The sequence below is a fragment of the Penicillium canescens genome (assembly GCF_028828765.1).
Source record: "Penicillium canescens strain IBT 15451 chromosome Unknown utg000002l_segment0_segment0, whole genome shotgun sequence".
Lineage (NCBI taxonomy): Eukaryota > Fungi > Ascomycota > Eurotiomycetes > Eurotiales > Aspergillaceae > Penicillium > Penicillium canescens.
This window is the reverse complement of record NW_026703964.1, coordinates 3344274-3367799: the sequence shown is the minus strand read 5'-3', so window position 1 is coordinate 3367799 and position 23526 is coordinate 3344274. Positions and strand designations below refer to the sequence as shown.

Genomic DNA, 23526 nt, shown 5'->3' with positions numbered 1-23526 from the left:
AACGCTCTTTAATTCTTGTGAACATCTGTTCATGAAGTGTTGATCTATCCGTTGCAGCGGTGGATTTGAATTAGTGCCAATAGTAACTTTTATATCGACGCCCACATATGTGTTTGCAACGACTAGCTCGATACATAAGGTTTCTTCTCTCTGAGATTTATTGTAGATCAGTCGTCTCTTGTTCCAAGCCAAGATTCAAGTTGGGTTGTTACTGACTCGTACATGTAGTTACCGGCTGAATCGGCGACGACGGCTCCCAACCTCTTAACAAGTTAGGTCATGGTAGAGGCTTCCTGGCTTGGCTCTATTCTCTATCTCTACGAGCAATAGTGTTTACCCCACGTGGTGATCAGAAAAGTCAACAGTCCATTGCTTATATTGTCCAACTATATCAATGCTACCGACTCTACTGTTTGCACCATATATCAGATATGACAAGACCGTCAAGATGACCCTAACGTGAAGATCTGATAATCACCCAAAGCAGTCTTCAGGACCACCCAATCTCTCAGTTTAGGGCCATGCTCCTCGGAAGTACGAATGTGATATGGGCGAGAAAAAGGAAAAAGAAATCTCAACGTTTCCAATGTGGTCTAATTTACAAGCTTCAGGACCCGAGAGGCGGCCACATTAGTTGCAGCACGGGCATTGCAAGCCGTCCCCCCATATCTCCCCAGACCTTGCTAAAGAAAAAAAAGGGCGCTTAGTGGGCGGCGGGAGCCTCCTCTTCCTCCTCGAACCAGCTCTCCTCGACGGGGGCGGCCTCGCCGGCGGCGGCCTGGCCCTCGACTTCGACCTGCTGGGATTCGTAGGCGGAGAGTTCGCTGGCGAGGTTGGCCTCCTCGGGAGACTTGGGGGCCTGAGGAGCGCTGAACTTGTGGACGTGCTCATCAGCGTCGTTGGCCTTGAGGGGAATGGGCTTGTAGGCCTTGAGCTCGCGGAGGTAGAGGTCCTGGACGGGGTCGGCTAAAGATGAATGCGGGTCAGCGATTGCACGATCCAAGGGCAATGGAGGGATATGTGCACAAGGGCAACGACTATCCCGATCGAGAAAACATACCCTGACGGATGGCGGAGGTCAGGAAGGTGCGGCGAGCGACCGAGACCTGTTGCCGAGAGGCACGGGAGAAGAGGGTGCGCTGTGTTCGCGTTAGCTGCTGGTTAACATGGCGGAAATCATTCAATCAGGACTCACCGAGGCCCGGAGAGACTGAGACATCATCTTGACTGAGGAGGTGTAGATGAGGGATGAGGGGTGGTTCTCAAGGATAGATCTGATCCGTCTTTCCGTGAAGTTGGAGGTTCAAACGACTTCTGTTCGGAAAGGTGGCTTGGCGCTGACTCAGCCGGGTCATGTGCATCCGAATCTCTTCACATTTCCAGTCGATAACAGCGCAGACATCTGTGTTGTTATTATTAGGTGGATAGATGACTGAATAGACTAGTAACAATAGACGTGAACAAAGAACAATCGAGAACAAACATGGTTGACTCATTCGCCAACTTGGGATAATTCAGTACCACGTGACTAGCTTACCAAGCCCGATTCGGACTTCTTATTCATTCTGCTACTCTCTTCACCTCACTCTCATTGTCACTCCCATCTCCCCCGGTCCTTGACTTCGTGTTCTCATCCTCAGCCTGTCCCCATTTCGTGAGAGACCTTCTTACGGAGACCTTGACTGGTTCAACGCGGCTGGACAAGCTGAGGCGAGGTTTCTGTTCCACTTTCGACTCGAAAGCGCAGACTGGTGAAGGCTCTGTTCTGACTGGGGGGTGATTCTTCGAAACCCCGAGGGGTCTAGCCGGTAAAAGGTAACAATGGCCTCTTCGTTCCGGTTGTGCATGGCTTTGTTGGAGGCTTTAGCCATTCAACTCTGCTATGGTTCCTTGACACAAAGCACTCGCTCTGAGATCTTGGACTAACATCACTGTGCGAACAGTGGCTTTGAGGAAATCGCTTTCTCATCTTTGTTCCTCTCTTGAGAGGTCCTTTACAGGTGGCCCTCTTTCTTTAACGCTCTGCAGCCGCCAAGCTGTATTCGCCGCTCTTTCTTCGCTATTATAACCACAAATACAACCTTCGCAGAACCCCAAAGATCATCGCGAAAAGACGCACCGATAGATTCGAAAGTTCTCTGAAATCGCAAAAGATGGCTACTCCTGCCGTGAAAGCTGAGGCCACGGCTCCGTGGAAGAAGAACCTCTCCGCCCACCTCCTCTGCCCCGAATGCAAGGAGGTCCCTCCCAACCTGGAATTCCCCGACTCCCACGAAACCGTTTGCGGCTCTTGCGGTCTCGTTCTCGCGGACCGCGAGATCGATGTGCACTCCGAATGGCGTACATTCTCGAACGACGATCAGAACAACGATGATCCCTCCCGTGTCGGAGACGCTTCGAACCCTCTGCTCAACGGCGCCCAGCTGGAGACTACCATCGCCAGTGGTGGCACGGGCCACCGTGCCCGCGATCTGTACCGCGCGCAGAACAAGCAGTCGAACGAGAAGGCGAACAAGCAGCTCATGGCCGCTTACAAGGAAATTGGTGCTCTATGTGACGGCTTCAACATCCAGAAGACCGTGGCTGATACAGCCAAGTATCTCTTCAAGGTGGTCGATGATGCCAAGGCATTCAAGGGAAAGTCGCAGGATGTCATCATTGCCGGGTGCATCTTCATCGCATGCCGTCAGTGTAAGGTCCCACGTACTTTCACCGAAATCTTCGCCGTAACCAAGGTTACCCGCAAGGAAATTGGCCGCATCTACAAGGCTCTGGAGAAGTTCTTCACTTCTCAGAACATCGAGCGCTACAACGCTACCGTCCAGAGCGGTGGTGTCGCGGATCCCAACGAGGGCTATACAGCCACCACCTCGACTAAGCCCAGCGACCTCTGCAACCGTTTCTGCAACCTTCTCGATCTCCCATACCAGGTTACCAGCGTTTCCATTTCACTCTCGGACCGTGTCACTGCCTCGGGCTCCTTGGCTGGACGTTCTCCCCTGTCTATTGTCGCGGCCTGTATCTACATGGCTTCGTATCTGATGGGTCATGGCAAGAGTGCCAAGGAGATCTCCCAGGTTGCTCACGTCAGCGACGGAACCATCCGTGGTGCCTACAAGCAGCTCTATGCTGAGCGTGAGAATCTCGTCGATAAGGATTGGATCAAGGATGGAAAGGGTGATTTGGGCAAGCTGCCTGTCAGCTGAGGAACTTAGTGACTTCACAGTGCACTGTGCCATTTTCATTTTTCATTTTATCTGATTCTTGCTGGAGATTGGTTTTGAACCAGTAAGGGACAGTCTTAAACTGTACACAGAAATCTAGATCTACTCTTAGCAATTGATTTTCTATGAACTCAATCATCTGTAGACGTGGTAATACATACCTTGTCTCTTACGACACGAGGTTCCGAGAAGTATCAATAAACTTTGCAACGGCATAATATATTCTTCTACCCCTGGGGCTACTACTTACCCCTTATGAAGCCATGTTCATACTCCGAGGCCTACTTCAATATATGTCTTGATTATTTCCTCATAATCAATTTGTGTAATTCATACTGGCTATACCTACTCAATACATAAAACATGATAGAAATACAAGACCCAGGTCCAAATGCATGCCTCAATCTTTAAGACAACGCTATCACCTAGCATTTGGCATCTAACATACCCCAACAAACCCGTCTCCAGGTTAATTCTCAAATTTACTCTCCGGAGACCCCTTATCACTCATATGATTATAAGGCTTATCATAACGGTCCTCCATCTCCTCATTATGACGCTTAACATCCTCAGGCAAATCATCCTTCAAATGTCCCTCGTCGTCGGCAATCGGTGACTGGTTCCCATCGCGCAGGGTTGGGCGTGCTTTGTTTGAAGGGATTGGATGGTTTGGAGAGGGCGAGGCTTGGTCCTGGCTTGAGGGGGTGTCTTGTCTTGTTTTTGGGCGTAGCTTCGGTTTTGGATTTGAGTTTGAATTTGGGTTGTCGGTCTGGCAACGGAAGAAGAAATGATCTGGTTTAGGCGGAGGAGTGAGGTTCCGGGTTGGAGGTTGCCTCGAAGGCGCATGAATGTGGCCATTTTGGTTGGTTTGGATGGATGATGATATGATATGGCTGGAGGTTGGTAGTTAGTGGTGGTTGTAGGTGGATAGTGTAGGAAGGAGAATGCTGGAAGTGAAATAGTCACCCTATATGTGGAGAACCCCAGGATGCCCCGAGTTGCTTTACAGGTTTCCATAGGATTATCATCAGGGCTGGTATGACGTGTGGCGATGTCATACCGGACATGCCAAGAGTTTTGATACCTCAACCTTATATCTTATTTTTGTGTTAGCATTTACTTATGCACTGTAGTTGAATAGAATAAAAGTAATAATGTCCAATGGAAATTGGTATCTTTGAATACAAAGCCTCCTGAAGCCGGGCGAACAGCCCAAAACCCCTCCCAATCCATAAGCATAAACATTAACATATACACCAGGCCCATTTTCACAGGATGCACCTTTCTATACCCACAAGGAATCTTCGCACGCTGAATAGCTGAGGATGATTAGAAAAGAGACAAACAGAAAACAAAAGAGAGTAATAAAAGCCCAGTGCTTCAAGCGAGCTGGGTAGTCGTCAAATCAATTCACTGACGTGTGGAAGACACATTCCGACTTCCCACATTGACATCCTGGGTGTTGTGGATACTGGATAAGTCTGTGGTAGCTGGAGTCATTTCAGAGAATTGCTCGGAAGACTCGCCCTCGTCATTACCACAAGCTCCTTCTGTGCTAGACACATCACTGATTTGGCGCCGATGATGCTGCGACCAGATTCCACGGGAGTTGTCGCTTGAACCTTGTCTTCTGGTAGAAGCATCGAGTGCACGAGATGAGGGGGAGGCACTTTTTGATGCGATCTCTCGTCTTTCCGTTTTTGGACTGGGGAGTTTTGCTCTGAACGGAGGTCCGACGCAGGTGGTTTTGGAGGAGCACCAGAATCATGGGTTGTGATTACTGGATTCTGTGATTGCGATTGCGATTGCGATTGCGATTGGGATTGAGCTTGCAGACTCTCTGGCGGAGTCCAGTGGTGGAAGGCGAGAGGTGGCGGCTGACGGTAGTCCCAGGCCCAATTAGGAAGAGGTGGGAAATGAGGAGGTGCAGTAGTCGTGTGTCGCGCACCAGAGGTCCGGGATTTGCCTTGGAGCTCCATGGATCGAGGCGGATGAGAGACAGGGCCCATGATAGGGAACGATTGTCTGAAACCTGGACAATTGTGTGAGCAATATACATGTGGTCTTGGAATTATGACTCTTGGAATTTTCAACGCTGGCAACCTTTTTCACAACCGCTCGAGCCGCGGCAAATTGGGCTGCGATTGCTGGGTATACGCTTATTGAAAACAATGGATGTTAACTCACTAGGTGATTGCTGTACAGGCTGTGCTGGCGTTTGCGCTGGCTGCTGAGCCTGAGACGGCGGCGGATTCATGGAAGACACAGGTCCATGATAGGTCTGCTGTTGAGCCTGAGCAGACAAAGAAGGTAAAGGAGGCGGTTGAGATTGAGCTAAGGCTTGAGGCTGAGCTTGAGATTGAGATTGAGCTTGAGATTGGGGTTGAGCAGTTCTAGTAGCCGTCGACCACTGTTGAAACTCCATATTGGAACTCAGCTGCGGCACCGTAGGAGCATACTGAGCTGCAGCAGAAGTATGCTGAAAAGCCGCAAAAATCCATGGAAGAAAATGCGGCGGCATACCAGCCCTCAAACAATCAGCCAGCATAGACTGCTCAATACGACGCTGTTCCAGAATCAAACTCTCCTGTTGCGTCCTCTCCTCAGCCTGCTTGCGACGATCTTCCTCAGTTTTGGCTCTCAGCCACTCGGTCATCTGTTCGCCCTGCCATCCAGCTGGTGGGGGAGGAAGGGGATTCGGCAAGCTTGGTGGTCGTGGTAAGCGGTGCAAGCCCGAGGGCGGGACCAGGTCATTCTGAGTAGATCCCATTAAAATACTTGGGAAACGGTATGGCGCATCCAGCGACGACTCGGGCTTTATTGGGGAACGCCGGGGTCGTTTCGGTCTTCTGCGAGGATCATGAAGGTCGTTCCCGGTCTGGGATCTGGGAGTAAGCTTCATGTTGGATTTGGCAGCCGCGAAGGGCTGAACGGAATATTACATATGGGTTAGGAGAGAAGAAGGGGAGATGTGAAGATGTGAAGGTGAAGATTTGAAAGCAGAAGCTACCCGATTAGGAAACGACGTACTCTTTGGGGCTTTGCCCCATATACGGGGTACGTAATGCGCAATGCGTGTTATAATTGTTGAAACGAGGATTGAAACAGGAGACACTTGACCTCCATTTTAAGATCCTGAAACATCGCGGGTCGGACCGTGGAAAAGAAGCCAATTGCTTGAAGAAGAGAAAGAGGCCAGATCGCGGAGTATGGGGCCTACATTAGGGCTAGACAGATCGTCTATAGAGAGGGGCAAGTATAAACAATGAGTAATTTATACCGACTACGGGCATATTATTTTGCACTTAGCGGCTTATAATCGCAGCCCAACCCTCGGATCATACTACAATTCCAAAATGTGCGAATAAGCAAGATCTCAACAGTGGGCCGGCGCCAATGGCACTCGGCATATCCAAGCGGGATGCGCAAGCGCTGATCCACTCGATCCTTTTCGGCAAGCTATTTTAGGCTGCAATTGCGAGGCAAAATAGCTGGGATTGGGATATGTTCAATTCATACACTTACAGGTCAGCCAAAATGGAAGAAAGCGGTGCCAAGTGCGAGAGATGCATAGAAAATACACAAATAAGTACCGTCGGCTCGACTTACTCCAGAATCAGCATCTAGCTATACTTCATTAGGAAAATATGAACACGACAACGCATCTCCACGACCCAATGGGGAGCACCGATATCCCTTTTCAGAGCCGCACGCTCGCTTCGTATATTTACTGGGGACATGTCTCGTATTTCGACTACGATCTAGTCTGCGTCATAGCTTGGCAGTGGGATATGATGTATTGTCTTTACTTTACAGTTCATGTTCATGTACGGAGTGTACACCCTGGAAGATCTTGCACAGATCGGATTCTTGGTCTTGGATACATAACATGAATGCAGATCTAAGTTCTCAATTCCTTGAATCTGAAACGAGATCTCCCCCGAATCAGATGAACATGCCCTTCCACAGAATCCCTTCACCTCCACCCGACATGTATTCCATCTGCAGGGTGTCTGCGGTGGAATCCACTGGCATACCTGGTAAGCTGACGTGCTACCCACTAAGCCAGTAGCGGAGGTCAAAAAAAAAGCCATGCTCAAACCCTGTCCCAACACGTTAAGCCAAGACAACCCAACAGCCAACAGCTCGCGGAGCGGCTTCGCCGACAGGAGCGAAGCGAGAGACATACATACTGATGCCGTCTACTGTGCATTGACTAAAGTTATACTAGACGATACTTATTGACACCAATGCAGATACAGATGCAGATGATATCCATTTAAATTATATACCCAGCGCAACAGATGCCAACGTGCAAGCCCCGAATCGCACATTTCCCGCAAGCGAAAAAGCGACAGCGAAAGCCAAAAAAAAAAGCGCAGGGTATCGGCAATCGAGTGGACTAGTTCATGCATCGCCACGATCAAATCGGCTGAGAACCTCTGGTGGAACGGTGGGGATGTACTTGCGTGCTCGTTCGCGATTCGTACCGCCGAAGCCGGCGCCGTAGCTGATTAGCATGTCTGTGCTGGTTGGGAGGGAGAAGGGGAGGAAGAGGGTCGGGTCAAGGATGACGGCGTTGCCGCCACCCGGGCGTTCGTCATTCCTGATGGCGACCATGCTTGCTGGTCTGGAGGAGGCACCTGCTGAGCCCGGGGAAAGACCCGGGTCTGGGGATGTGGGTGCGTCGGAGGGTTGGTCCTTTGGTGGTGTTTTTGGACGACCGTCTGCTGCGTCGGACGCAGGCCCGGCTGCGGCTCTTTTCTTCTCGTCTTGTATTTTTTGTTGCTCGCGGAAGATAACTCCTGGGTCGCGCTGCATATCAAGGAGAAACTTCATTGCTTGCTTGGTGAGACCCTTCTCGCCGACTTCTGGGCGGTAGGACTTGACAGCGTGAAGAAGCTGGGCAGGGGTGAGTTGCTGGAGTTGGAGAAGGGTTGTCACGAGCGATTCGTGGTCGTCGCCGAGCGAGGAAAAGCATTGCAGCCACTGGAGGAGTTGGATAACCGGCGCCAGATGTCGACGGGCGGCTTCGATTGTGGTCTCTCCGGTGCAAGATGTAGACCCGTTTTCATAGTGCTCTGGTTGTCGGTTATTGGAGCGCGCCCAGTCTTCTAAAGTTGACACGTTCATGCGGATCTGCATTGCCTTTGTGCGCGCCAGGTAACGTTTCGTGCTCATGATCCGGTTGAAGATCTCGGCACTGAGCCAGTAAAGAAGTTGGGAGAGGATCTGTGTTGCGATCACGGAGTGGACGTCGTATAGATCAAGTACAAAAAGGGTCGATGAGAGTAAGGAGGTGATGTTTCGGGGCGAAACCTGCGCTCGTCGGCGCGGAGATGGAGGCCGGAATCGCTTCTCGGCAGGTTCAGGGGTTTTATTTTTGTTTTTGCGGAAGAGTTTCCATTCGTTTTGGAAGGCAACATCTTCCAGTCCAGGGATGGTCTCATGGTCCAGCATAGCCGCATCCAGGACTTTGTTCATTCGACGCTCGGCGTCACGAATGATGAGAACGAAAATCTCATTGATCAACTCTGCCAAATGGAGCTGGAACTCGACCGTAGATTCTACCAGACCGCCATCCTTCTTGAGGTAATGAAGAAGTAGCGTGGCATTTGACAACCAGAATGCTTGCATGGTCATGTCCCATTGGTAGCGTTCGACGACGTCATTGATCTTGTCCATCGCCGACGTCAACAGCGTTGCGAGTAGCTCCGGGCTGGCATGATAATGCGCATAACGTGCACTGAGGAAGAGGAGATTTGCAGGCACTGGTTTTTGAGATGGAGACCGCTGGGGAGTCATGTTGGTGATGATGATATCCAAGATGCGCTCCAGTTCATGATCCTGGAAGACAAACATCTGGTCATTCAGACACCGATCCCAGACGAATTCCTGTTGCTCTTCTTCTAGCTCATCCTCATCAGATGGCTGTGCGAACTCGAGTTAGCCCACGCCCATGCCAGGTAAGTACACGGGTACTGTCCAACTCACCTCGAATTTCTCGTCAAGCCCCAGACTGGACAAATCAACTTCCAAATTGATAGCGCTCTCTTCCATCATCATTCTCCGCTTCATCTCAGTCTCAGCCAATTCTTCTTCAAACCGGCCATGTGCCAGCCCAGCATCATAGAAATCGTCCTCAATAGCCCCAGCACCAAAATTATACCCATTTTCATGCAGATATTCAGAGATTTCACTCCCAGGCTGGGCAAAATCAAGCGCAGTACCTCCAGACGAAGACTTAATATCCGGCGAAGCCCCGTGATCAAGAAGAATCTTCGCAATAGTCTTATGGCGGTTCGTCATAGCCCACATCAGCGCACTCCACTGATTGCGATCCTGCTTGTCAACGAAAGCCCCGGCATCAATAAGCGCGGCAACGACCTCTTGATGACCCTAAAAGAAGACCCGTCAGCCACACGTTCACTTCCAAACCAAACCAAATGCAAAAGAAAAGTAAAGAAAAGAAGGAAAGGACCCACAAAACAACTAGCATAAATCAACGGAACAGTCCCCTCCTCATCAGGCATATTAACATCAACAAAAGGCCTAGCATTCCCACGCACGAGTTTCCGCACGCGCTCCACATCCCCATTGCTAGCCGCCATATTCAAGCTCTTCTGCAGTATATCGCGCTTCTCATCATCGGTCAGCTTCTCATCAACGGCAATGGTCTCCTCGTCCGCACTGAGAGAATCCACTTCGCGATGCGCGGCTTGGGCGGCGAGCATTTCCATCAGTCGGGCGTCGCTGTCTTCCAAATCGCGCCCGTAGTGGGCTCGGAGCTCGTGTTCTGTGTCATGTGTGTGGTCGTCTAGTGTTAGGCTGAATGGGAGGGGTTTTGCGGCGACTGGTGTTGTTAGGAATTGGGATTGGCCTGGTATTTTGGGGAGTTTGTTAGTTTGGAGTTTTAGGAATGTTTGGGTGGTTGCTGGGTATGGCAATGGATATGGATATGGATACGGGTGTATCCATCCAGCTAGTCCGGGGACGAAAGCTGCGCGTTCGTTCTCTTCTTGTTGCTCACCTTGCCAGGCATCGTACATCTCAGTCTCCGCATGGAAAACAGGAACAGAGCGACGATCATCCAGAGATTTCGGTAGGTCGTCAGGGAGCTCCTGTTTCGGTTCTTGGAAGGCGATGTCATTATTGGAGCGGACGGAGTCCTCTGAACCCCCGCGCCGCGGTTCGGTCGTGTCCATCGTGGCGGGCTGGCTGTCCGGCCTTGAGGGGGGACATCAAAGGGGTCGGAGTGGGTGGGATGGAACGGGCCCTTGGGGATTGTGGTCAATAAGGGTGTTCGCACCCGTGGATATTGGTTGTTGGAGAGAGATGTGGTGGGTTGAGGTAGGTGGTCGGGAGCCGAAAATGGTGTTCCGTTCCTGGATGATCGATATGACGCACTTTGGACTTTTTGGGAACTTTGGGTGAAACGGGGTTAAATTGTTTGTTTTGGGGCTAGAATCGTTTTGGTTTAGCTACTATTGTATAGAAGTTTATTTAAGAATAATTTGAATGCTGGTTTCATTTGTACTATGGAGTGGTATGACAGTATGTTGGTACCTGTGTGTATTATAAGTTGATCTGCAATGCTAATTCGAAAAAAAGAAAAACGCTATCAACGAAAGACAAAATCAGCAAATGCCACGCTCGGATGCAAAAACGCTCTGAAATCCAGGCACGACATAGAAGGCACGTTCAGGCCAAATAGAGTAGAGTACATAGGGAACATCGATCCGACGACGTCGATGATTAAGATAAAGAGAGCAAACCTTAGCAGGCATGCATGGACAGATAACTGCCATATAAAGACCGAACAACATCATCGAAAGAAATATAAGGAAATCCAAAGAGAACGAAACCAGATGCAAATGCTGGGAACAAACATGAGCAGAGGAACAAAGCAACCTCTGAAATAGGGGGTATAAACTATCCAATCACAAGCACAGAGATTGTAATACATAATGGACTGGGCCAAGATCCCAGATCCAACAAATCAAATCAAAAAAAGGATGGTGGTTATTCAAGTGCCTTGCTGCGAGCTTGGATCTCCTCCTCGGGGAGAGATCCAATCCACAAGCATCGCTCGATGATACCCTGCACGGGCTGGAAACGGTATTTCGTGCTGGCGTCAATGAGACGAAGCAAGCTTTTAACGATGCGAGCTGCAGTGCGATACCGCTCGAAGTTGACCAGTAGACCACCGTCACTACTGCTGATCTGGGCGGGTTTCTGAGCGTTATAGGTAAGGTCGTGTACATATAGACCGATAAAAGGAATGCATCCTTCCTGCAAATTGGCCGTCTCCATCTCGACGCGCAAATCATTAAAGTTGCGCACCGGCTGGATGAGACACTCCATATCTTTGAACAACCGCTTATCCTCCAAGGGGATAAGCTGCCACGTCTTCTGCAGGCGCGTGCAGTCAGATGAGGACAGGGCGATGGCGATCTGGAGCATGGTGGCGTAATTGCAGATGCGACGTGCATGCGCGGCGGTATGGATGTATTTGACGATTGTGCGGGCTCGCTCGTTGACGTCGCGGGTCAGCACGATCTCGGATAGGATCCATTTCACCATAAGGTTGAAACGGCCGACGACTAGGTCGATGCCTTTGCGTTCTTCGGTCGTCAGGAACTGGACCCAGTTTAGGATTAGGGGGAGCCATTGCTCCATTTCATCTCGACTAGGTCCCGCCAGTCGATCTCGCTTAGCGCGGCCATTTCTATTACGGTTAATTGGTGGGCGAGGACTTGGGATTCGCAGGCGAGAACAAAGGGGACGTGGTCGGGCGGCGCGAGGATGGTGATGGGGTTCTGGGCGGGATGGTGGTTTTCTGAATTGAACAAGACATTGCTTGAAATCTGCTGTATATTGATCGGGCGTTGAGCAATGCCTGTCATATCTTTGTGCCTGGGGGATGTCTCAGGCGTAAGAGGATGAGTTTGGAACAGAACTTTATCCATTGGCGAGGCGCAGGACGTGAACGAGCCCGGATGTTGAATAGTCATAGGCGGGGAGGGAGGGTGCGCCAGGGGGTGAGGTGGAATCTCGACAGTTGATGAACTCAGACTGCGAGTATCGGTGGACTGTCGTGCACCCATAGCTTCATTCGGATCAATGATATCGACTGACATTTCAGAGGAAAGAGCCGACAAGCGCTTTGGAGTAACCTGACCGTCACCAAGTAATCCTGACGTGGGAACGGTTGAGCCGCGGGGAATCCGCCGCATGCTCTCGGTTTCGTGCACGATCTGAATCGAGGGGTGCGAGGAAGCATTATCGGACATATCCCGGCTGGAAATGAGATTGAGCGGAGCATCATACTGATCGTAGTGCGCCGGTTGGCTTGTAGGCGGTCGTTTCATGGACTCATCAGTCAACCCTCTTTCAAGAAGCGGGATGGAATTATAGGATTCTTCAGACTCGGTCACGGAGTCAGAGTATGGCCTCGGTGGCGCCAGATGACCGCCAACCGTAGAATACGCAGACTTGTCCGTCTGCCTCCTCCGAGTGAGAACATCCCAACCAAGTTGAGCCTTCGCCGTGTCAACGCCATGCGGGGCCAGGGCCTGTTCTCGGTGAGAGTGATGCGCACCAGCATCTCGAGAAGCCTCAGCTTGCGCAAACGTGGAGTTCCGATTCGCACTACCAGGCCCATTCCACTTGCCCTCCAGTTTCAACAGCGTAGATTCAACACCACCATCATCGTCATCAGGAATCTGCGCAAACTTGGCAATAACTGACTCAAAAGAACGTCTGAACTTCCGAGAAGAACGAGGCTGGATGAGCGAGAACCGAGGGTTGGGAGGGATCAAGGTGGAAGGAGGCCTAGAAACATCACTCTCAGAAGGGGCAGTGTCCGCTATGGAGGCATCCCAAGATCCAAACGAGTCATGGGCTGGGTGGTCCTCGAGATCATCCCCAGTCTGCATTTGACGCAGGTTTCCACCTCGCCGCCTGCGAAGAGCTGGCCCCAAGTGCTTTCCATTCTGATCCTGCGTTGCTTCTGATCCAGTAGTCGATTCTGCTGCCTCACTGCTCTGTGAGTAGCGTTGTCTTGATACGCCGCTCTGGAACGATGCGTACTTTCGAAGCCGTAAAGCAAGAGAATTCTTCTTTATCGACGGCGTAGAGCCGCGTGTAGTGGAAAATGATCTCCGTGGCGTGAGAGGACGCGCAGGAGGGAGATCGCTCGAAATAGCTGCTCCCGGTTCGTCGGCGTTGTAACAAATCGGACGCAGATATTCCCCTTCCACCGGTATGGATTGAGTTGAAGGCTCGTATTCTGTCGGCGCCGTAGGCTCTGAAGCGAGATCATCGGGATTGAGCGTCGGTTCCGGTGCTGCTCCTGTCATGAACGGTAGTTCAAACCCGGTATCATCCACAATGACAATCGACCCACTACCCATGGTAATTCCACTTTTAAGCTTCGACTCAGCCCTGGGGGTTTGCATAGGCGAAAGATTAGCAGCGTTGGACGCAGGCTCCTGCAGCGTCATTTGGAAGTCGGACGCAGGGGGCACCTGTGCATCTTTCGGTTCATCCTTGTTCATAGCTTGGCGATATTGTTTCAAGACTTGATCACAGAGTATGTCGATCCGAGCAGGGCGCTTTGGAACAGCAGCCAGCTTCCTTTCGCGGTAGTACTCCGAACCAAAAGCCATACCGGTTGGCATTGCAGATGTCTTCCCCCGGGACGGCAAAGAAATAGCCTCGGACGCATTCGCAATGCGAGCAGAGACGCTCTGGCCACCATTTCTGGTATGCAACGCTCGCTTGATCGAACCAATGATGGTCCTCACGCCGGAGTTAGCAGTCGGCTTGGGTACATCTGGCGTGCTTCGACGATCCGGGTTCGTATTCTTTGATGGCGGAGGGAGAGGAGGCGAGTCTGGCGCCATCATTGCCATGTATGATTCCGCGGGGGGATACAGCTCTCCGCGAATTAAACTGACGGGATCCAGCATCTCCTGCGGCGCAGCTCCTGTGTCTGGCTCCGTGGCAAACATTGGCAATCGATCATCTCGAACCGAGTCAGAGAAGCTTCCGCTTCTTTTATGGCTATGTGTGTGATATGGGTGTCGTGTTACCATGGGCGAGATTGGGGACATGGGCGGTTCGTGAGACGGGGTTTGGGTTTTGATTTTGGTGAGGCCACCCAATATAACAGGGCGTGGCGCCTTGCCTTTCGAGGCAAACATAGACTGGCGTCGCGGTGATTTGGGGGGAATGAGCATGACAGTGCCATAACGCTTTGTTCACTTTTCGTGGAGAAGGGAATGCTTTGTGCGGTTGCGGCAGAATCGTTTCGATCATGCGCCGCGGCGTGGGGAGAGCTATCGTGGAAGGTAGTATCGGCATGGGGAGTCATGCCAGGAAGGGGAACATTTTGGTGCAACTCATCGGCATTGGGTAAGTTGATCTGAGCGCTTCCAGGTACAATAGGAACGTCGGAGTCATTGTAGGCACGAGCTAAGTCAGGAGAAGACCAATAGACCGAGCACTTGCCATTCCAGCATCGCTTGAGATCAATGAGAATCTTCCGATCACTCGTGCCGCCATGTTCGCGAGCCTTGACGTTTTGGTACAGTGCGTTGATGGTATCACAAAAGTGGGTCCGGAGATCATAGTTCGTGACGAAGTCATCAACAAAATAATTCAGAATCCAATGACGCAAAGCCGCAAAAGTTCGAATCCGAATAATGCGACCATCGTCTTGTAGCCGATTAATCGCCCATTCTAACCTCGCGAGAAGAAGAGCCAAAAGGTGGGAGGCGGAGAGGTATGAACGGAAGGTTAGGAAGAAGTCCGAAACCAACTCATAGTCCATAAACGATTCAGAGGATATTTGCGCAACAATTCGAGCAGGCGTAGCAGCACTGATATCCTTTGTGCCAGGAATATATCGAACAACGGATCCATCATCCATATCATATACCAGCGTTTCGTATATAGATGGTTCAACCGGTTCTTTCAACTCATACACCATCGAGTTCCTCGGAATCGGCGAAGCTCGACTCAGATCAATCGCAGCAGTACCCGAAAACATCGACACGGCAAAAGACGGCCGATGCCGCGAGAAAGAATCACGGGCGTAGGGACTCTGTCGCAGACCTGGCAAGGGGTCCGCCATGCCCCCAAGCAAGGTAGAGTTTCGAAAGTTGTCCGACATAGGAGTTCGCGAGTAGACTGAGCTTTGCAGCATTGCACCACCTTCGGCATTAAACCGCGGCTCCCCAAATCGAGCACGAGGAACAGGAACCTCCAGCGCGTGGGCTGAATTCTCACCTGCGGACCTGGGTCGGTCCTCCGATCTATCAATCACGATCCGCAGCTCACCCCGCTTCCCAGCACCAGCGGTCGATTGCTGCTCGGAGAGTGTCGAGAAGGAATTCGGTCTCGCGCGGTGCTGACTCGATAGCTCGGGGGCAGGGGACTCGGATAGGACGGACTCGGGATGGGGGACTTCGCGCGGGCGTAACTCTGAGAGCTGCGAGCTCGACCACCTGGACGGGTCCTCGCGGACGGTTGCATGGCGCTGCGGCTGAAGGAGATTGGGGTTTGCGGTCTCGACAGGGGCGAAGGGCTCGGGCTGTGGGCCTTTTTGCGGCGGATTGGCAATCGGTCTGGGAGTTCTAAATTAGCAATGCACATACTGTATGTCGCACGGCAGGTTATAGATTGGATTTACCTGAGGAAGATTTTGCCATTCTGGCCGACGCTTCCTACTGTGAAATGCCCGGCCTTCCTTCCGGGTGGACGCGCCTCTAGCGGCCCTCGAGTTGTTTGGGACCGCTGCAGCTGGTGTCGCAAAATCTCATGGCTGTCCTTGGCGCGAAGGCCAGCCGTTTTCTCACGCGCCGCCTTCAGTTCTAGATTTCGTTTGATTATGTTGCCACCCTGGGCTACTGTATTCGCCCGTCGTAGATTCGACGCATTCTGGGGACCTGGTCGATTTAAAGGCAGTTCGTTGATATGAACCTGCGGACCCAAGTAGGCCTCCTTGAACAGCAGATCAGCAGGAGGAAAAGGCTCCATGGCGATCGCGAAGCCTGATCAAAGGCTTTGCGAAAGCAGCCAGAGAACAATCCGACGAAGTGGCATGAGGTAAAAGGGAGAGAGAAATCGGACAGCTCTGTTTGGGTGGAGTAACCCGACGCGGCGGAACAGGGAACGGTTCCCCTTTGACATAACCTCGTCCAATTGATATTATTGCTTCATTTTAATTTCTTGAATTTCTTTAATTTCTGCAACGATGTAATACTCCACACATGGCTCAGCTGAAAGCTGCAAGTGGGCTCTAATAACGAGTATGATAGGCCGTGGATTCCCGGTGAACGCGATAACTGTCTAAGAACGAAGTATATGGTTGGCTACAGCGCCCGTTATTCCTCCACCCGGCATTGACGCGAGGATACGCAGAAATGGTACTTTGACGCCCAATATGTCAAGCGTTTCACTTAGCCTGTGTGACCTCTCCGATTTTAAGCAACGCCCTATTCCAGCGCAAAATTGAGCCTTTCACATGATCGACTGATCGCCTCATTCCTGGGAAATAGTTGGAGACTGTATATCCACACATCGAGGATCGTTCAACCCAATCTCGCTAAGTTCCCGAGTCGCGGTGAAGGTGTATTTCTCCGAGCTGCCATTCCGGCTATTCTCTGCCGTATACTTCCTCTGTTTACCGCCACTTGCCATAACTTAACTGATCATCCCACATGTGCGTACTGTACATACCTCGGTAATGATCCATCACATTGATCAGAGTTGATATATGTCTGGGAACCCGGGAAACCCTCCCAAGTGACCAAGTGAGGGGCTCAGACCTTGCGGATCTACGGCGGTAGATCCGCTAGAGGCTAATTCTTGCTTTTGCCTTGTTTGGAGGGGAGGAAGATCCTGAATCCTTTTGACATTGCTTGGTGAATGAGAGGCTCGTTGCAGGGGTTCTGCACTTGAAACTTATTAGAGGTCTGTCTCCGGTCCGGCGAACCTAAAGACGCATTTTTCACTGTAGGGTGTATCTTGAAGGGCCAGGATATGCGTTGGATATGGAATCCACAAACGGTCTCATGACCCGTGGGTGTGTCTAGCGTTGAGCCATGGATGTTTCGAAGATCGCCCGTAGACTTGATTTTGGGCACGCGGGGTATAGATTCCAGGCATCAAGGCAGCCTTGGTTAATGTTGACGCACTTCATGCAACTCAAAATATAGTTATTCTATACTTCCAATGATGAAGCGCGGCCGGGGTGCTATGGGTGAGTTTGTGATAAGTCAGGAGGGCAATGAGACGTGCATCGGAGAATGCTCATGACACGAACAGTGCAAACAGTGCATTTGAGGGAACGCGAGAACTGGAGAATCCAAACAATGAAATACCATTGGTAACTATCAAGAAACTAAATTATATGTAAACTACCAGAGTTTGCAAACCGGCCTGCGCTCCGGGCAACTAAAGGCGTCCCTGAACTCCCGGGAGTTTGCCATGGTTTCCTAAAGCGGTCAGTAAGAGCACAGAAGCAACAGAACACACAAGTGACTTACAATAATGCGAGCTGATTTAGGCGCATGGGGATCGTTATAGATCGCCTGCTCAGCCGCCTCCTTGGTCGTCTTCCCGCACCACCAGTTACCATACGAGATAAAGAACAACTGCTCCTTAGTGAAGGCACCCAAGCCAGGGAGAAGGAGGTCAGGCTTCGACTCATCGTGCTTCTTCCATGCATGGAATGAAGCGGTGAGTCCACCTGCATCGGCAATGTTCTCGCCCAGTGTCAATCGCCCGTTCACGTGGAGGACCTTGCCATCGGGGCCTGTGACGGTGTAGTTGGAGTACTGGTCGATGAAGCATTGGGCCCGCTCTTCGAAGCCTTCGACGGTCTTGTCGTCCCACCAGTTTGTATAGTTTCCGTTCTCGTCGTAATGACGACCGGTGGAATCAAATGCTGTTGTCTTGTTAGTCAAGGCAAACGCAATTTTACAAGGGATTTGACAAACCGTGTGATAGCTCGTGGCCACTGACAGAACCGAATGCACCGTATGCAAGATACAGTGGGGCGGATGGTCCATAGAATGTTGGGGGCTGCATAATGCCGGCAGGGAAGACAATCTCATTGCCAGGAGGGTTGTAATAGGCGTTGACTGTCGGCGCACTCATATCCCACTCATCACGGTTGGTAGGCTTTCCAAGCTTAGACCATTCATTGTGAAGATCAAATCTAGCCACAGCCACCTCATTCTCGAAAAAAGTATCTTTCGACACTTCCAGCTCGCGGTAGAATTTCTTGACGTCCTCGGGATCCATAACATCAGGGCTTTTGGTAGGGAAGCCGATCTTCTGGATAATGTTTTCAACCTTCTGGATACCAAGCTTGCGCACGTCCCCAGACATCCAGTTAGTCTGGTCCAAGGTGAAGACGAATCGCTCCTTGATATCAGAAACGATTTGGTCACCAAGCTTCTTGGAGGCCTCGGGGAAGGAATCAAGCACGTAGAATCGGCTAAGACTCCATCCGAGTCCCTCGTCCAAGCGACCAAGACACTTGCGCCACCGGTCTTGCTTGGCCTGAGGTTCTTTACCGGCCAGCTCATTCTTGAATCGTCGGAGAGGTTCAATCGCGCCATCTTCGATGGCGCTTTCGAGGGCTTGGATAAGCTTCCACTGCAGGAAAAGCAAGACCGTTTCTCTAGGGGTGTCCTTTAAGATTCCAGACAATGCCTTCATATAAGAGGGCGATCCAACAATCAAGCGGTCTCCTTTGTAGTCATGTGGTGCAAGAGATGTGATGATATCGGCGAAAGAAATTTCTGGTACCAAGGCGTCGGTCTCCTTGATGCTAAGGGGGTTGTAATATTTGGTGACATCTTCCTGAGTCTGTGTATCCGGAGTCACATCGGCGAGCTTGCTCTCAAAAGCAACAACATCTTCAACGACTTTGTCGTGCCCATCTCCAGCAAATCCTTGGATGACTTGCTTGAAAGCAGAGGTATAGTCAGCCACAGTCTTGGTGTTATTGTAATATTCTCTTGCGGGAAGTCCAATTTCCCGGGGAGGAGTAATAAAGATGACGACATTGTCAGGGTCTTTGTCGTCGGGCTGTGGATAGTCAGTAGCTAGAAATAGACGGGTAGAATTTTCAATTGGACTTACACTAACACCCGGGGAGGCCAGGGCCTCAACACCGGCGTTCAAGAGATACAAGATCGCACTGGTGAGGTGCTCCTGAGCTCCCTTGACAAGTCCAGTCTTAGCAGGATAGATCTTCTTCAGTTCATCTAAAATATCAGCCAAAGGCTTAGTGCCCCGTTTGTTGATGGTAGGCTCATCCAAGCAAGCATCATAAGCAGCTTTCAGCTTCTTAAAATTATCAGCGTCGGCTGGCTGAGGCGCTTCCGAGCGATCCAAGATATGACGGAGTCGAGTTTGCGCATTCTCTGCCATGATTGTGCCAGCAAAGATCGATCCCTGGTCGGGGCGCATGTCATGATTCTCCCGCCATCCACCACAGACATATTGATCAAAATCAGTGCATGGATCTATCTTCTCGTAATTTGGATCTAAGTTGTACAGGATCTCGGATGCAGCATGTATGCATTCTTCCGATTGGCAAAGTGGGGAAGCCGCGGGGTGCGCGGATGGCGTGTTGATGGATGGGGTGCCTGATTATTTAATCGGTAAGCAGTGCACTGTAACATGGAAGAGGTGCCATACTGTATGGAAAACCGAAGTAGTAAATTGCCAGTCCGGTGATCACAAAGGCGCAGAGCCCTTTTCGCAGGAACCGAGCTAAGCAAGGGCGTCCTTGTTTCTTGTTGTGGCGGCAATTAAGGCGGCTGGGAACGAAGTCATTGCTCTCAGTATCATATACCTCGATCACATCCACAAGCGGTTCCGTTCCGGATTTCATGTCGTCAAACGAGTTGCTTGAGTCGTGTTTCTTATGGTTACTGATGAGCTATTAGTGGAGCTCCGCAGCTGCCGATCAGGAGATGCATGATGCATACCTGCATGGCGGAGCCATTCTGGGGCTTGGAATTTCTGGCTATCAGCCAGTCCGGTGGTTTGAAGAAGAGAGTGCAATACCTAATTAAGACTCAAGTGTTTGAGAGCATGAAGGGAAGTCTGGGGTTAAGATGGCGTCACTCGGACCCATCCATCATGACTCAGCGGGCCGCAATCCTCCCCGAGAGCGTCAGGTGACTATGTATGCGGTCACGTGACCTATAATACTTTTGTACCTCCTAGTCTTCTAAGAGTGGATCTAATTTTCAGTGGTAATGTTATATAGCTCGTAGGCTAATGCCAGACGAAATTAAGCATTTTTTCAATGTTGCTGGCTCAGTCATCCGGCCTCCAGATATGTTCAGTCAGTGGTTAGACACGAGCCACGGCTTGATTGTAAGCAATGGTGGAGACTTACAAGGCAAGCTTGCTGCCAAGCTTTACATATCAACTTGCTGTATGGACGCACAGAATAGCGCTGGGCTCTCTGCAACGAAGCAAATGTGAGATGCAGGAAGATGTCTTAAATTCCAGTATGTCTCATTTGCGGAGCTTGCTAGTACTCCACGTTGCTAGTTCCGGTCTCTTCTCTCTTTCATGCCGGTATCATAAAGGGCCCCGTTTCAATAAACGTACTTAACGTGTTCTTTACACCAATATTCACGTCAGTCTAATCTATCATGTGGCTAACGCCTTTTTTAACATATCCAGATCCAAGTCTGTTGACGGTGGCGAAATTGCTGATGTTCAGGGAGCATTGGGAGAGAGTGGGTGAGTTGGTTGATGTCCCGAAAGGCCCATATCTGTCATCTTTAAACAGCTTTAAGAAGGCAGCGTCTTCCGCCAGAAAGCTCTAATCTCACACTCCAAGCAGCAGCATATGGAGGCAATGAAAAGATGGTTCTCGAACTCTTGGATCGGGGCGCCGATGTCAACGCTGGTGCCGAAAACAGTGGCAATGTCCTCCAAGCCGCTTCGCATAGAAGCCGTCGAAGGGCGGTGCAGATACTGCTAGAACGAGGTGCGGATGTTCATGTCGAGGGTCGAACTTATCGCAATGCCCTCTACGCAGCATCGTTTCTAGGCCATGATAAGGTCGTACAAGTGCTAGAGGATAAAGGTGCTTATGTGAATTCTTTTGGAGGGGTGGAAGAGAACTGTACGTTGCATCGCATGAAGGCCATGAAAAAGGTGGTGCAGATTCTACAAAGCCATGGTGCGGCTTTCAAAGAGTGAGGGGCAATATGGTACTGCACTTCAAGCGGCATCATTTCGAGATCATGACAGGGCGGTGCAGATGCTCTTGAACAAGGGTGCCGACATGAATTTACCAAGAAAACATGGCAATACATTATGTCTTGCATCACGAGCCGGTCACGACAGAGTGGTTCAGATGCTCGTCGAACGAGGTGCTAGGTGAGGTTATACTAATGGACAGGGTGGTATTCTTGCTTAGGCCTCTGGTCCGGAGAATGTCTGGCTCGCGACTACACTCGTTCTCATCGAGCGACAATGGTGCAAATTTGTTACCCAATTAACAGCGTCCAAGTTTGGCTATCCTCGCGAATATTAACACAACATATAACAGCAGGCAATGCCAAGGTAAACACATACCCAGAGTACAAGAGCTATCGGTTGCATGGCCGTTTACGTAGCACTTATCCTCCTCAAAGTAGTCCCAACCACAATTGACGGCACCATTGTATGTGATACATTCTCCAGACTTAACGCAAGTGAAGTAATACCCGCGTGTCCACTCCTTGGAGAGTTGTACCACAACTGGGTAATTCGTGCCAGGCCCAGAGCGGCAGTTGACATGCTCGCTGTAGAGAACTCTGCACAATTGACCCGATCGACCGAATATCTTTTTACCGTCAACGACCTCGCTCTGCTCAGCGTCAGCGACAGGAGCGGCGCTGAGACCGGTAGCGAAAAGGGCGCTGAGGAGAAGACTCGTGAGCTTCATGATGGGTCCAAATGATGAAGAATTGCCTTTCAAGATTTTCCAAGGGGTGATAAATGGATCCCAGTGACAGAAGGGTTGTCGGGGACAGTACTAAATTTATAAGAATCTGAATACGAGGATCTCCGGCGCTATCCCGTGTTTTTGGAAGGCCAAGCTCTTGGCCGCGGGACTTATTTTGGATCCCATCGTGAATACGAACTATTGCAACCTCCCTAAAATAAACAAACTTTCTGCTACCACGCGAAGCAACCCCAGTGACAGTTGATGAGATGAAGATGGTGTGGGGGTCCGTCAAGACGTGCGCCACCTCGGAGTGTCGGGTTTGATAATCCATGGCCTTTTTGTTTTATTTTCTTGTTCTTCGGCTTCCATTCATAAAAGCTCAAGTCGGTTGTATCTCGAGGTGAAAGACTCTTTGCCTCGCTCTATCGCCTTATTTTGACTTCACCTGGTCTCTATGAAACTGAAACCAGTGAAAAACATACACGCACCGCCCCTCAGACCGGTACCTAGCAACACTAAAACGGAAAGGGAATGCCAAGAAGTGGCAGAGGAAATCCAGAAACTCGAGTACCGAGGGATGTGAACAGGAGCGGTATTGTTGTGCGAGACACAAATTCTCCCCAACATAACCACCAGGTACTTTCACCAGCACTCCTTTCAATGCCACTGCAGAAACCCCGATGCCGACACAGTAGCAGTCTCTAACGCCTTCATCCCTCCTCCATAATTGGATCTTGCCGGCCACGTGGACATTACTTAAATGGTGCACATAGCCTCGACCTCTTAACTTGCCTTCAATCGTGATAGTTCAAGCAGGCTAGTTAGTTCTCTTTACAGAAAACTTGGGAGGGATATATTCCAATTGCCGCACAGATAAATGCCTGGCTCCCCACCAGTTGCATTGCCTTGGGATCAAATCTGAAATCACAAACATGTAGCCAAAGAAAACATCAAAGACTCCGAGTCGCGTCGCCTAAACCGTAACGCGAGCCCTTTTCAGAAGCCGATGGCCAGGGTGAAATCTGCCTAGCCCCAGACCCGATATTAGATTTGAAGGTGTGAGATTATCACCCCGGAGTCCGCCACGTATGTAATTAAAGAATGAACCAAATACTCCCAATCCAACCGAGGCCGTTTGATTTGGCTACACAATGCACTAACCCCCCAATGAAATGTATCCCATCCTTGTTCAAATTGCCTCTTTAGGGGCTTTCAGCCGCAAGCTCTCACTTTCACAGGAAGGTCACTGCACAGGGTAGTGTTTATCAGCGCTAGCATGAAGTAATACTTCACACTGTTAGGTTACCTATTCTTGTCTCA

General features: G+C 50.6%; 9 protein-coding genes across 9 annotated transcripts; 2 read left to right on the top strand and 7 right to left on the bottom strand.

The window, feature by feature from the left end:
* Positions 1-703: 703 nt before the first annotated feature.
* Positions 704-1222, bottom strand: N7446_002475 (ATP synthase subunit H; the record flags this gene model as incomplete). The annotated part of the gene is made up of 3 exons (XM_058511224.1): positions 704-966; positions 1061-1139; positions 1196-1222. The coding sequence occupies 3 exons, from the start codon at positions 1220-1222 to the stop codon at positions 704-706; spliced, it is 369 nt and encodes a 122-aa protein (XP_058376760.1).
* A 931-nt stretch (positions 1223-2153) lies between these two features.
* On the top strand, positions 2154-3206 carry N7446_002474 (transcription factor SUA7; the record flags this gene model as incomplete). Its single annotated transcript, XM_058511223.1, has 1 exon — positions 2154-3206. One exon carries the CDS (start codon positions 2154-2156, stop codon positions 3204-3206), a length of 1053 nt encoding a protein of 350 aa, XP_058376759.1.
* A 487-nt stretch (positions 3207-3693) lies between these two features.
* On the bottom strand, positions 3694-4291 carry N7446_002473 (uncharacterized protein; the record flags this gene model as incomplete). Its single annotated transcript, XM_058511222.1, has 2 exons — positions 3694-4117; positions 4191-4291. 2 exons carry the CDS (start codon positions 4289-4291, stop codon positions 3694-3696), a joined length of 525 nt encoding a protein of 174 aa, XP_058376758.1.
* Positions 4292-4720: 429 nt separating this feature from the next.
* N7446_002472 (uncharacterized protein) lies at positions 4721-6126 on the bottom strand (the record flags this gene model as incomplete). Its single annotated transcript, XM_058511221.1, has 3 exons — positions 4721-5256; positions 5282-5371; positions 5412-6126. 3 exons carry the CDS (start codon positions 6124-6126, stop codon positions 4721-4723), a joined length of 1341 nt encoding a protein of 446 aa, XP_058376757.1.
* A 1505-nt stretch (positions 6127-7631) lies between these two features.
* On the bottom strand, positions 7632-10429 carry N7446_002471 (uncharacterized protein; the record flags this gene model as incomplete). Its single annotated transcript, XM_058511220.1, has 4 exons — positions 7632-9155; positions 9219-9623; positions 9710-10104; positions 10255-10429. The coding sequence occupies 4 exons, from the start codon at positions 10427-10429 to the stop codon at positions 7632-7634; spliced, it is 2499 nt and encodes an 832-aa protein (XP_058376756.1).
* Positions 10430-11246: 817 nt separating this feature from the next.
* Positions 11247-16268, bottom strand: N7446_002470 (mitotic regulator LTE1; the record flags this gene model as incomplete). Its single annotated transcript, XM_058511219.1, has 4 exons — positions 11247-11864; positions 11915-14434; positions 14482-15856; positions 15922-16268. 4 exons carry the CDS (start codon positions 16266-16268, stop codon positions 11247-11249), a joined length of 4860 nt encoding a protein of 1619 aa, XP_058376755.1.
* Positions 16269-17650: 1382 nt separating this feature from the next.
* Positions 17651-20256, bottom strand: N7446_002469 (M13 family metallopeptidase; the record flags this gene model as incomplete). Its single annotated transcript, XM_058511218.1, has 6 exons — positions 17651-17728; positions 17780-18180; positions 18233-19331; positions 19386-19894; positions 19947-20182; positions 20240-20256. The coding sequence occupies 6 exons, from the start codon at positions 20254-20256 to the stop codon at positions 17651-17653; spliced, it is 2340 nt and encodes a 779-aa protein (XP_058376754.1).
* A 137-nt stretch (positions 20257-20393) lies between these two features.
* On the top strand, positions 20394-21657 carry N7446_002468 (ankyrin repeat domain-containing protein; the record flags this gene model as incomplete). Its single annotated transcript, XM_058511217.1, has 4 exons — positions 20394-20431; positions 20949-21008; positions 21065-21400; positions 21471-21657. The coding sequence occupies 4 exons, from the start codon at positions 20394-20396 to the stop codon at positions 21655-21657; spliced, it is 621 nt and encodes a 206-aa protein (XP_058376753.1).
* A 114-nt stretch (positions 21658-21771) lies between these two features.
* Positions 21772-22203, bottom strand: N7446_002467 (uncharacterized protein; the record flags this gene model as incomplete). The annotated part of the gene is made up of 2 exons (XM_058511216.1): positions 21772-21791; positions 21852-22203. The coding sequence occupies 2 exons, from the start codon at positions 22201-22203 to the stop codon at positions 21772-21774; spliced, it is 372 nt and encodes a 123-aa protein (XP_058376752.1).
* Positions 22204-23526: the final 1323 nt, after the last annotated feature.